The sequence below is a fragment of the Penaeus vannamei genome, chromosome 42, assembly GCF_042767895.1.
Source record: "Penaeus vannamei isolate JL-2024 chromosome 42, ASM4276789v1, whole genome shotgun sequence".
Taxonomy (NCBI): Eukaryota; Metazoa; Arthropoda; class Malacostraca; order Decapoda; family Penaeidae; genus Penaeus; species Penaeus vannamei.
In genome coordinates this window covers 12,904,536-12,917,381 of record NC_091590.1, presented here as the reverse complement: position 1 = coordinate 12,917,381, position 12,846 = coordinate 12,904,536, and the positions used below count along the sequence as shown (strand labels likewise).

Below are 12,846 nucleotides of genomic sequence, written 5' to 3'. Positions count from 1 at the left end.
TACTGCCCTTTGCATCAGTCTAGAGATTCCAGTGATAAGTTGCCTTTGGTAGTTGCTCTGAAAGAAGTTCATGTAGTTTTCAGGCAGTCTGAAGGCAAATGCATTCACACCTTTAGAGGGAACATTTGAATAATGGGTACTATATACTTGCAGTTTGAAAGGAAATTAAATGATCCAGTAAAATAATTTTTTTAATACTTTCTTACAATACAGAATGGCTAAATAATCAAAACATAAGTAGCCACTGCACCAATAAGAGGATGTAAACAAAAGAACAAATCTAGTTTTACTAACAATAAATTATCTCAATATGAGAGAGACTTAATACTCACTACCACATTCTGGGCTTTCCTTCAACAACATATTCTATTCAGTCATTTCAACAAACTGTTCAGTCATAAACAATACAGGGTGAGTTTTTTAGTAGTCACTTGTGATCTATTGTGATTCCAAGTTGCCGGCCAAATTTGGCACCATGGCTGAATGCAATACTCCTTGGTACATAATCTCATGTCTATCACGACAGATAGCCATCACCACCACTTCTCCAGTTACTCTTCCGGGTGGCATACGCGTAACCCGGGCTAGTCATGCCGCACTCCTCATTCTAGCATGGCTAGCGAATGTAACAACAACAACAACTCCTCCTTGGTACATTAAGGAGACTCAATATTTTCTTGTCTATAATAACAAGAAGCCTCGCAATTTACTTCTCTTTACCAACAATAAAAAGTAATCTCACATGTCATTATTCAACATTCATCATCTCACTTTCTACAAGTGATTAATAATCTTGTTTAAGGGTAACTCCCCTTTCCTTAAACGTTCCTTTTTGCAAAAGGATGGCTCATTTTGACAGGTATTGTTAGCAAAGATGTCCTTTCCATGTATCATTCATCTTGTACTATATCATACATTTACATGTATTTCAGCCTCACCCAATGCAAATAAAATATACATTTCAATATAATATAATAAGTGAAACAGTAACATTATAGTATATCACCATAATTAAGTAAATCTGGCATGTGATCAAACTTAACAGAGAAAAAAAAGTAATTTGCAAAATAACCATAAATTGAAAAAATAGTTTGTTTCATACATTATGTATTCTTTAATAACTCCTATTACCAATAATAAATTCATAATCCATTGAATACAGTGTCTTCTTTGACAGAGTTTAAATGATGAAAACACTTCCTGTGATTGATTCTATTATACATATCTAATTATTACAGGCACTTCACTAAGCATTACACCACAATAACCTTATCCAATACACAACCCACAAATACAGCTGTGTTAAAAGATGTAATTAAAAAACCAGGATGACGTGATTGTCCGCATGCATGGCTACAAAACACTAAATTATATATTTTGAGCTGCGAACATGTGATTTTATCGCAGATGTTAATTTCATCTTTCATTTACATTTTACATTCATGCGAGCAAACTTTTAAGGAAATATAACATATAACAACACCAATTCTGTAAATTTGTTGAGAGCTATGGAATGTTTATGAGCTGGAGGTAGCATGGAAATGAGCATCTGCAATATATTCATACATCAAATAATATGTGCAGTGCAAAAGCCTCAAGTTTTTATTACACAACCTATGACAGTGCACCAGCATGCTCTCAATTACAGTCTTTATCCATTAAGTTCTATATTATGGTTTTATGCCTGAAATCTCCCACTCAGGGATATGCCACACTCTTGGGGGACTTTGGATTTAGCAAAATTCCAGCAAATATTCTATGAGATTACTACACTGGAAATTCCATATCCATTAAAGAAAATAAACCAGCATGCTCTCAATTACACTCTTTATCCATAAGTTCTATATTATGGTTTTATGCCTGAAATCTCCCACTCAGGGATATGCCACACTCTTGGGGGACTTTGGATCTGGCAAAATTCCAGCAAATATTCTATGAGATTACTACACTGGAAATTTCATATCCATTAAAGAAAAAAAATAAAATTATGTACCTTGTTATGTTCTACAGGTGTGCAATTTCTACCACAGTGAGACCAACAAGGCAAACTGACATGCAATATCCACCAAAATACTTCAAAATGTCAGGCTTAATTACCCTAGAAAACACAAAGAGGAGTCTGTTTAAATGCTTTCAAGACCATCTTTAAAACACAAACAAAAAAAGTCATGCTAATACCACACATGACCTTCAAAGAATTACAGCTCTTGTGTTTACAAAGATAAGTTCAACATCTTATGTAGAGAGAATCTAGTACATATCACAGAGTATGGCAAGGCATACCAGGGTAGTCTGCACAGTTACTGAAGAACTGCAACATTATGACCATCTGTTTCATCACAAAACATGACACTAAAAACATCATTGAAGAATTCAGGATAATATTCACAAGCCCTTTTACAATCTGAATTGAAATTGACTTCCAGAATTATTGGCTGCATGGTTTTCTGACCTGTAAAATAAAATCTGTAATTAGTAGACTAAAAAGACTCAAGATGAAGAGAAGAGGCATAAAAAAGTAAAAGACAGAAGAGGCTTTTGATCCAAAAGTCCTATATATATCAGATTTCGTTTTTTTAAATATCCATCAATTACCTTAAACTTGGAAACCTTTGACAAACCATCATAAACACATATATGTCATTTTCATTTTTCTTATATATTTCAATTATCTATCTTACCTTTATCATCATTACATTCACCTTTTAAAGTAAAACATAACCTGCAAACAATTTTTACATTCTATTTCTCCCTGTTAATCACCAATAATTTAACACTGTTTGCCAGTAACTTTTGGAAGTTACTGGTCAACTCTCCGACACTAAGTATTAACTTAGCCCATTGCCGCTGGGTGGCACGTACGTACATGCCATGGCTGTTGTGGACCAAACGCCGTGGGGCATCATGTCATGCCCATTCCCGCGCCACTGGCTCGTCGGATGGAGGAGGTTTTTCTCCGATAGTAGTGGCTTCATTTATATGGTAAAAATTTTAGGCAATGGCACCTATAATGAAGGTAAACCTTCAAAATTTTAATATTTTTATCAATTTTAGCAAAATAAAAGCTTTTAGGTGCTAAATGTCACTCGCAAACTACCAATCTAGCCAGGCGCAAACAGGGGAAACTGCTGATGCACGCCAACAAGCCCGTGCATACATCCATTTGCCAAAATTTTTACCCATCGGCAATGGGTTAAAAGTTCACAAATCACATGGCACGATACAATCCTCCTACGTAACTCTCCCTATGTCACTTCTTCAACATTAAGTACCAACCCAATGAAAGGGATTTATGTACTTTCTATTATTGTTTCTTGTGTATTTAGTTGTACACATGATGGCTCCTCAAATGCTCAGCTATCAAGGAGTCAGACAGCATGCTCCAGTGACTATACCTTGATTTCCCAATGCCTTGAATTTGCAAGAAAATTCTGTTTTTTCTAATACTATAAACCACCTAAAGACAGTCATCCCACCAGTGGGATGCCCAGAGCATGGACCATTTCCTGGCGGCTTATAAGTGAGACCCTATTGTTTTCGGCTGTATGCTGGGTGTCTTGTGTGAGACATACTCCAATGGACCTCAGTAACATCTGTTATGTCTACATGGATATTTCTAAGACAATTTCTTATTGCACATGCAACTATAAGTAGGGGTAGGGGGAATTTGTAGGGGAGGAGGATGGATATCCCCATATACTTTGGATGTAGAGGGACTAAAAATAGAGGGATTGCACCATCACATAAAAAAAAAAAAAAAACATATTTACCCTCACAATATCATGGCAAATGTGTAGCATACATGGCATAATTAGAGTGTGGACTCTATACTGAAACTTCTAACCATTACAAGCTATGGGTCTCCATTTTAGCTTTATAAGCACGTAAATCATCGTTTTTTTTCTCAAAAGCATTATCTTCAATATACACTCATGGCTATAAGAGAGGCGTAAGATTGGAGCTTACGCTCTGATTTGGTCGACTAAGGTGTGTGACTCATGGTCCCCAGCAGCTGTCATGTGCCATTATATATACCACTCAGAAATGAGGGTGTATAGCACATCCAAAGGAATCATGACTAGTGGGTTAATATCAAAACTATGCAGCTATCAAAATACAATAAAATAATTAAAAATATTAAAAAATAAATATAAAATAGCAAAATGAATCATTTGAAATCAAGGAATAGGGGAATGAGGTGAGACAGGTAGGACCAATCACAGACTCCATGGAGTCTAAGCCTTTGGGTAGCCATCTATATGTATACACAATTATAAATATAAAATTAAAGTGAACATGACATGTATTTTTGCCAAATATTACCACAATCTTAAATCGTTAATCTTTATTTCAAATGTCATTTACTCTCATCCTTCCTTCCATGTTCAATCACAGAAAAATACCCACAGCTACAATTTTTGTTGATATATACTTTTTAATTTCTTGAAATTACCTAACCCAATCATGACAGATGGAATCAATCCATGCCCTGGCACTGTTGAGCCAGAATTCAAGGTGGCATGTATATAGCTACAGGCATGGTATTTTATGATTCTAATGCTGGTAATTTTAAAACTACTCTTCTACTTTTTTATGTCGTGTGCAGGCACCTATTCTAATTCTCCTCTCTTCAAACTCATGATGACGAAGATATAGAAGAAGAAGAAGAAAAAGAAAAAGTTATTTAAAACCTTACCATCCTTCTCCATCCATTCCAGCATGATGTCAAATCCATAGAACCCTTTGCACTGAGCATTCTGTGGGATGCCACCAGGAGCATCTTGAGAGGTGGCTGCCTTAAAGACCTGTGGAATTTTTTATTTCTTTAAGGTTTGAAACAAAGGAGAGAAGAAAAACCAGGTGCTTTTGCTATATTCACCATAGACAAGTTATATATTAGCGCAGCTTTTGACAATATTTTCCTTGACAATTTTGAAATTGAGATATAGGGAGAGAGGAAAAAATCTGATTCGTAATGCATTACTACTTTATCTTCAAGACATACCTGGCTTAAAATAATCAATAAAATATTACTGAGATATCATACAGCACTAATACACAACCACTGTGGATTTTAAATTATGACAGCACCAACGAACAATAGGGAAATTTACCTGAAGAAATATGTCAAACAGTTTTTTCTCCGTAATTTTCCAAGGATGTTCTGGATTTTGGGCATTGAATTTGGCAATGAAGTCGTGGCAGTACATCTAGGCATGGAAAGAGTCAAGGTACATATCATTTAAATACACTTATAACTTTAAAAAGTTATATATATATAATTTTCAATTTGTTTATCCATAGCATATGCACACACAAACAACATAATTTACACCATGCATACTTACCTGCAGAAGATATGCATCATTATAATTGTTAACTGTAAAATGCTTCTGACTATCATCCAACTCATTCAACTCAAACTGCTTGTTGGCAAATCTAATCCAGAAGCGTTTGTACACAGCAACCTGCAAAAAGTACAAAGTTTATCAATTTTCTGAAGATTTATATAAATTTTTCCTAGCCTGCCAAATTTTGACCTTGCACTAATGGTTGGTGGTACAGTCTGCTTATGTACATTGCTATCATGACCCCTTGAAATTTAGCATTAGCCATAGCTCAAGCAAATGAAGGAAAGAATGAATATGAAAGATGATGTGCATCCTACTTCATTCTACAGACCTGGATCACCAAGTATGTGGACGAGAAAGTCATGATGATAATTGAAAGATCTAGTTAATAGAATCTTTATTAACAGGATAATTAACCCATCGGTCATGGATGGCATCATATGTGCAAAGTGCAATTAATGGCTGATCCCTTGGAGCAACGGGTGGCTGTGCAACCTGGGAGCTAAGCAGGTCAGGGGATATCAGCTGCCAGGCCAGTGTCCCCCTAGCAGCCTTCCAGGGCTCAGGCCTGCCACTCGGGCTTGCGCAGGCAATGGGATGTTTCCTGCCAAAAGAGTCAAACTCCTCCAGCAAGTGCTAAAACCAGGCCCTCCACTCTTTCTGAGCACGAGTTTTGCAAGAGTTTATATATACTTTTGCAAACATATATTTTTTCATATATACATATACAAACACACATGTATGAAGGAGGGAAAGCAGCACCGCCACAGAGCACACTCTCCAGCACGGTCCCATGAATCCAAAATAAATAATGCTATGGGATTATTACATGCAGTTCTGCAAAATACTGCGACCAACGGGTTAAATGTTGTAGTGAACTGGTTAATTGCAATGGAGTCAAAGAAGAGCCAGGTACATCCAATATGCACATGGGGGTGCCAGGAGAACCTGAGGAGGGGTAGGATGGTAGTAAGGATGAGGGAAAAGCTCTACTTCCTCTACTTCTTTTTTTCTCGATGAATTTTGCTATTCATATTTTTGACTGCATTTTTTATCACAGATTCAAAACTCTGAATGGTTTATAAACACTATTCAGAGTACTTCAGACTTCAGAGTGGTGGTGGCATCATCACACACACACACATACATATAAACACATTCTCTCTCTTTCTCTCATGCTCACTCTCTCATTTACTTCCCCTTCCCTAAAGGCAAAGGAGCCCAGGCTATTTTACGGTACTGGTATAGTAATAATTCCATACATTTGCCCAATTCTAGGAGCTGGGCACAAGAAAAAGAGGCAACTGGGGTCAGTATTGCACCCTGCCCACGGTCTCTGACATGTGCTCATGACATTCCTATGCTTGTCTTGGATTGAATTCACATTTAAAGTTTTTTTTTTTACAATATGAGTAGTGATCTTTGCTGAATTTCAAATGCACTAGGCTATATTTAGTGTTATTGATGTTCTGACACATATGATAATTGTGCCTCCTAAAAAAATCCATTAGGTATCCAGCACCCTCCAGATTCCTACAATGCTAGAAAATGGATTGTCAACTGCTATACAATATCTTTAAACTCTACCACTATTATAACTCATACCTCTTATTCTAACTGGAAACCTGTTCAAATGCACACTATAAAAATAGTTTATTGAAATTTCTGGTAACCATGTTGTTAGTAGGAAAACTTGTGATTAGGGTGTCTGAATTGCTAATGAAGGCCAAAGGCTATCAAGAAATGCATAACTGATAATTGCTAAGTCATTTTTAAAGTAGATGGTACCTTTAATCACCGAAAGCAAACCATAGCATTCCTTAACACCTAACTTGTCTAATCATAAAACATTTTACTTCAGCTTAAATGGTATGAATTTTGTTTTTTAATTCAGTAATATCTTCATTCTGTGTGCATGTATACATGTAGTGCCCTATGTAGTTTTATTTATTAGAAAACATATTCATGTTCGGTTTACATGACTTGGTTACTTGCAACCTAGCACTTGGGCCTGATTTGCCATGACATGATTACATCTCATCCTTCCAGCCATCCTTCTTGCCAATATGTTTCCTCACACTTTGTTTCTTCTTCCCATCTTTCTCATCAATCCTAAAACAAACTTTCTACGGAACAATTACCTTCAGTGGTTTCACATTTAGCAGCATCACAATGTAGCGGACATCAAACTTGACATCACACTTGATGTCATCTCTATGGAACAGGACAGGGTTTGATATGTACTTCTGAGCAATCTGGAAAGTGACAAGTGGGAAAATTGATTTAAAAGATCTCCCATAATCTTGGTGAACCTGAAGGATTAGTAGAAATAACAATAAATATCTTAAATGCTTTTGACAATCAAATACACTGAATACCAATAACCACCATAAAGCAAGGCAAATGGTGTTTAGATTTATAACTCTGAAGGTCACCTAACAAGAAAATGCATAACAAATAAATACTAATAACTACCTACTTTTGGACCAGTAGCAGGCAACCGTACAATGTGGTTTATATTATTGGTGATGGTGTGGTCCAGGCCTCGTGCTAGGTTCCAGGGTTTAATGATCCAGTGGTTGTCTTCTCCTCTGTGAATGAAGCCATTTCAAATCACCAGAAAGTTAATACAAAAATTTGGCATAGAATGTTTGGTTTATCATGTTTTTCATCATATGAAAATGCTTTGGGGAATCAAGACCTGTGTAAAAGCTTCATTTACCACTTTAATTCAACTATAACTTACTCACCATCCCCCCATCCTTCAAACTTACCGCTTTTCTCTCCTCTGAAAGAGTGAAACAAACTTCACAAGCTCCCTTTTTAAACAATAAGTTACAGGCAGCCAAGAGGGTCCACTTGTTTCCTTCTCTTCACTCTTTTCTTGGTCTGCAGCCCTTCTGCACACAATGGCCAGGAGGTCCTTTACGGTTATCAAGTGCTCACAGGGGAACTGGTTTACTCGACAGTGTGGTTTCTCTCTAAGACCCCTGGAATCATAAGGTATCTTGGATGAAGGGGGTTTTGTTATGGCAGTGCTAATATCAGAACAAGCCCTAAAACAGGCTTTTTGAATGTAGTGTATAAAAATACTTAAGGACTCATCTAGGTTATATATAAAAAGGACATTGATCTTTTTCTGTAACTGTCTTACATGCAATATTTATGGGACAGATTTCCCGTAGTGAAAATTATACAGACTGATTTGTAAAACACGCCGACATCAAATCATTTACATCACCTTATCCCTATACCATTTCAAATAATTTTTGAGGCCTGACAATAACAAAAAGCAGTACCAACTCACTTGTAATCCTTAAAGTGTGTGACAAGCCAAAGAATGTCAGCCTCATCCTCCACATCTGTTACTACAAAACGGCTGTCGGTAAGATAGTCCCTTACATACTCGTACTCGGCAAATACCCGCAGTGGTCTATCTTTAGGGAGATCCGCCACAACAGAATCTGGGTCTGGAAGTGTCTCACTAATGTGTCCAGACTGGGAAGGGCAGGGAAAAATACAAGTCAGGTACTGTTTCTTTTTGGGTGAGGTGCATTATGCATCTCTGTCACAATTTGAATTACTGAGTTTAGATGAAGTAATTATTTAGCATTATAATGGTTGAGCTTTTCATGTTTAAATATCAATACACATTTATTTTGTCTTCAAAGGCATGTTATGAAAATGAGTAGCTACATAAATATGTAAACGTCATTTTTTCCACCATAATAATCTGCCATAAAAATAATTACCTGAACACATTTTGTAAAATGTAAATAAAAATATATTTGATCAAACCAAAGTCCTGTAATGCTTGAGGAAAAGGGGCCAACATTTCAACGGCAAACATCAGTTCTACTGTAGCAGAAAAATATTGAATAACTTTTGTAGACTCAAATTATTTCCAGAAAAAAAATATTCTTGAAGAAAATAAAAAAATATTTTCAATGTTCATCTCTTATTTCACCCATTTGTCCAATATCAATATAGTGCAAAGTTTAAACAGACAAATAATATTCTTAACATTTTTATAATCTCTACAGTATTACAAAGGGTCTATCATAGTAGCTTTACTAATACTATGTGGTATTCTCATTGGTATTAATAGCTGCAGAGGACTTTACAGAAATCTAATTCAGGGTATTTCATAGAATAGTTTGGGAAATAAAGATGCAGATTTTTTATTTTCATTTTTCCTTCTTTATTCACATATGCAATCATTCACTGAGAAATGAGAATTATATATGACTACAAATACACATCCGCACAAGTGGGTGAGAAGGAGACAGTTAATGAGGGTGATAGAGGGGGAAAGAGAGGAAGGGGGGAGGGAGGAGAGGGAGGGAAGGAGGGAGAGATGGGGGAGGGGGAGTGAGAGATGGGGGAGGGGGAGTGAGAGATGGGGGAGGGGAGGGAGAGAGATGGGGGGGAGAGAGAGGGGGAGGGAGTCAGATGGGGGGGGAGATAAGGGGGAAGGAGAGAGATGGAGGAGAGAGAGAGAGATGGGGGAGGGAGAGAGATGGGGGGGAGGGAGAGAGAAGGAGGGAGGAAAGAGCATAGAGAAGTAGAGAGGAAAGAGCATAGAGAAGGAGGAAGGAGAGAGCATAGAGAAGGAGGAAGGAGAGAGCATAGAGAGGGAGGGAGGAGGAAGGAGAGAGCATAGAGAGGGAGGGAGGAGAGAGAAGAGAGCATAGATGAGAGAGGAGAGAGAAGAGGGCATAGATGAGAAAGGAGAGAGAAGAGAGCACAGATGAGAGAGGAGAGAGAAGAGAGCATAGATGAGAGAGGAGAGAGAAGAGAGCATAGATGAGAGAGGAGAGAGAAGAGAGCATAGATGAGAGAGGAGAGAGAAGAGAGCATAGATGAGAGAGGAGAGAGAAGAGAGCATAGATGAGAGAGGAGAGAGAAGAGAGGAGAAAGAAAAGAGAGGAGAGAGGAGAGAGAAGATGGGGGGGGTGAAAGAGAAATGGGGGAGCGGGAACGAGATGGGGGGGGGAGATAGGGGGAAGGAGAGAGATGGGGGGGAGAGAAAGAGAGGAAAGATAAGAGAGAAGGAGGGAGGAGAGAGCATAGAGAAGGAGAGAGGAGAGAGCATAGAGAAGGAGGAAGGACAGAGCATAGAGAGGGAGGGAGGAGGAAGGAGAGAGCATAGAGAGGGAGGGAGGAGAGAGGAAGGAGCATAGAGAAGGAGAGGGAGGGAGGAGAGAGGAAAGAGCATAGAGAAGGAGAGAGGAGAGAGCATAGATGAGAGAGGAGAGAGGAGAGAGCATAGATGAGAGAGAAGAGAGAAGAGAGAGGAGAGAGGAGAGAGAAGAGAGAGGAGAGGAGAGAGAACAGAGAGGGAGAAGAGAGAAGAGAGAGAGAGAGAAGAGAGAGGAGAGGAGAGAGAAGAGACAGGAGAGGAGAGAGAAGAGACAGGAGAGGAGAGAGAAGAGAGAGGAGAGAGGAAAGGAGAGAGAAGAGAGAAGAGAGAGGAGAAGAGAGAGAAGAGAGAAGAGAGCATAGATGAGAGAGGAGAGAGAAGAGAGGAGAGAGAAGAGAGAGGAGAGAGGAGAGAGAAGATGGGGGGGTGAAAGAGAAATGGGGGAGGGGGAGATAGGGGGAAGGAGAGAGAGGAGAGATAAGAGAGAAGGAGGGAGGAAAGAGCATAGAGAAGGAGGAAGGAGAGAGCATAGAGAAGGAGGAAGGAGAGAGCATACAGAAGGAGGAAGGAGAGAGCATACAGAAAGAGGGAGGAGAGAGCATAGAGAGGGAGGGAGGAGAGAGGAAAGAGCATAGATGAGAGAGGAGAGAGAAGAGAGCATAGATGAGAGAGGAGAGAGAAGACAGAGGAGAGGAGAGAAGAGAGAGAAGACAGAGGAGAGGAGAGAGAGAAGACAGAGGAGAGGAGAGAAGAGAGAGAAGACAGAGGAGAGGAGAGAGAGAAGAGAGAGGAGAGGAGAGAGAGAGAGAGAGAAGAGGAAGAGGAGATAGAGAAGAGAGGAGAGGAGAGAGAAGAGAGAGGAGAGGAGAGAAAAGAGAGAGGAGAGGAGAGAAAAGAGAGAGAGAGGAGAGGAGAGAAAAGAGAGAGAGAGGAGAGGAGAGAAAAGAGAGAGAGAGGAGAGGAGAGAAAAGAGAGAGGAGAGGAGAGAAAAGAGAGAGAGAGGAGAGGAGAGAAAAGAGAGAGAGAAGAGAGAAGAGAGGAGAGAGAAGAAAGAAGAGAGGAGAGAGAAGAAAGAAGGGAGGAGAGAGAAGAGAGAGAAGAGAGAGAGAGAGAAGAGAGAAGAGAGAGGAGAGAGGAGAGAGGAGAGAGGAGAGAGAAGAGAGAGGAGAGAAGAGAGAGTATAGAGGAGACAGGAGAGACGAGAGAGGAGAGAGGAGAGAACATAAAAAGAGGAGAGAGGAGAGAACATAAAAAAAGGAGAGAGAGAACATAAAAAAAAGGAGAGAGGAGAGAGCATAGAGGAGAGAAAGAGAAGGAGTAAGAGAGAAATAGAAAAAGAGAGAAGAAGGAGAAAGAGAGAAAGAAAGAAGGAGAAGGAGAAAGAGAGAAAGAAAGAAAAAGAAAGAGAAAGAGAGAAAGAAAGAGAAAGAGAGAAAGAAAGAAAGAAAGAAAGAAAGAGAGAAAGAATGGAAGAGAGAGAGAGAGAGAGAACCTCTCATCTTCCATAATATTCTTTCTTATGTCAATACAGACATAAAAAAAACAAATAAGAATAAGAATCAATAAATAAATGCCAATCATAATAACTCATGCTTACCTACTACTGTAATCTGCATTCATTGATATGAAATAAACACTAAAGAATATACCATAATTGCTTATTAGGGATTATTACCAATAATAAAATCCCAAAAGCACTACACATGTGCTTAAGTTTGCAAAAGTAGCATACTTTGTGCATGCTTATCAAAGAAAAAGTGCATTTCTTACACACTACCAGGTGTTGCATGTTAATCCACTGTGGCTTTGCTTAATGGTAAATAAATAAATAAATGAAAAAAAACAAGATCAATAGAATGATGCTGTGCATCTTATAACATATATATATACATATAAGCATAGCATTCTTTTCCTCACTTATATTCATCCACTTTTTAAAATTTACAAATAAGGAAAATTTTATTTAGTAATAGATGACATAATATAATAATAATAATAATAATAATAATAATAAAAAGTTTAGCCTTAAAACAAGTGAAAATAAAGTGAATGAACCTGCCGCTTGTGCGGAAAGCTCTAACACCCGTGCAGTCATGAAATACGGTGTATTGGCCACATCAAAACCAAGAATGAAGAGCCACCAAAAATTTCTAAAACAAGCATGGATAAGGGTCTAACATGGACCACTGAATGGATTTTTCCCACTACTACTTGCCCCGTCTTCTGCGTCATTTTGTGTGGTTCTTTGCTCTGCGCGTCCTAGCTGCTGGTAGTGGAGTTCAATCCTGGCAGTGTCCTAATACAAGTATATTAAAAGAGGGACATTGATTTCTGGTACTTGACACACTGCAG

At 38.4% G+C, this 12,846-nt stretch overlaps 1 protein-coding gene across 2 annotated transcripts in view; it reads right to left on the bottom strand.

Moving 5' to 3' along the window:
• Window positions 1-178: 178 nt before the first annotated feature.
• The window catches only part of TTLL12 (Tubulin tyrosine ligase-like 12), a 19,827-nt gene continuing 7,159 nt past the window's right edge, over window positions 179-12,846 (bottom strand). Inside the window, exons 6-14 of one of the 2 annotated variants that reach the window (XM_027350886.2) lie at window positions 12,710-12,790; window positions 8,659-8,849; window positions 8,126-8,341; window positions 7,831-7,942; window positions 7,493-7,606; window positions 5,349-5,468; window positions 5,115-5,210; window positions 4,697-4,805; window positions 179-2,452 (exon numbers count right to left, since the gene is read on the bottom strand). In XM_027350886.2, the coding sequence (XP_027206687.1) occupies window positions 2,301-2,452; window positions 4,697-4,805; window positions 5,115-5,210; window positions 5,349-5,468; window positions 7,493-7,606; window positions 7,831-7,942; window positions 8,126-8,341; window positions 8,659-8,849; window positions 12,710-12,790 (1,191 nt within the window). In that variant the 3' untranslated portion in view covers window positions 179-2,300. The remainder of the gene's footprint in view (window positions 2,453-4,696; window positions 4,806-5,114; window positions 5,211-5,348; window positions 5,469-7,492; window positions 7,607-7,830; window positions 7,943-8,125; window positions 8,342-8,658; window positions 8,850-12,709; window positions 12,791-12,846) is intronic. The other variant, XM_027350894.2, reaches the window with a different exon arrangement.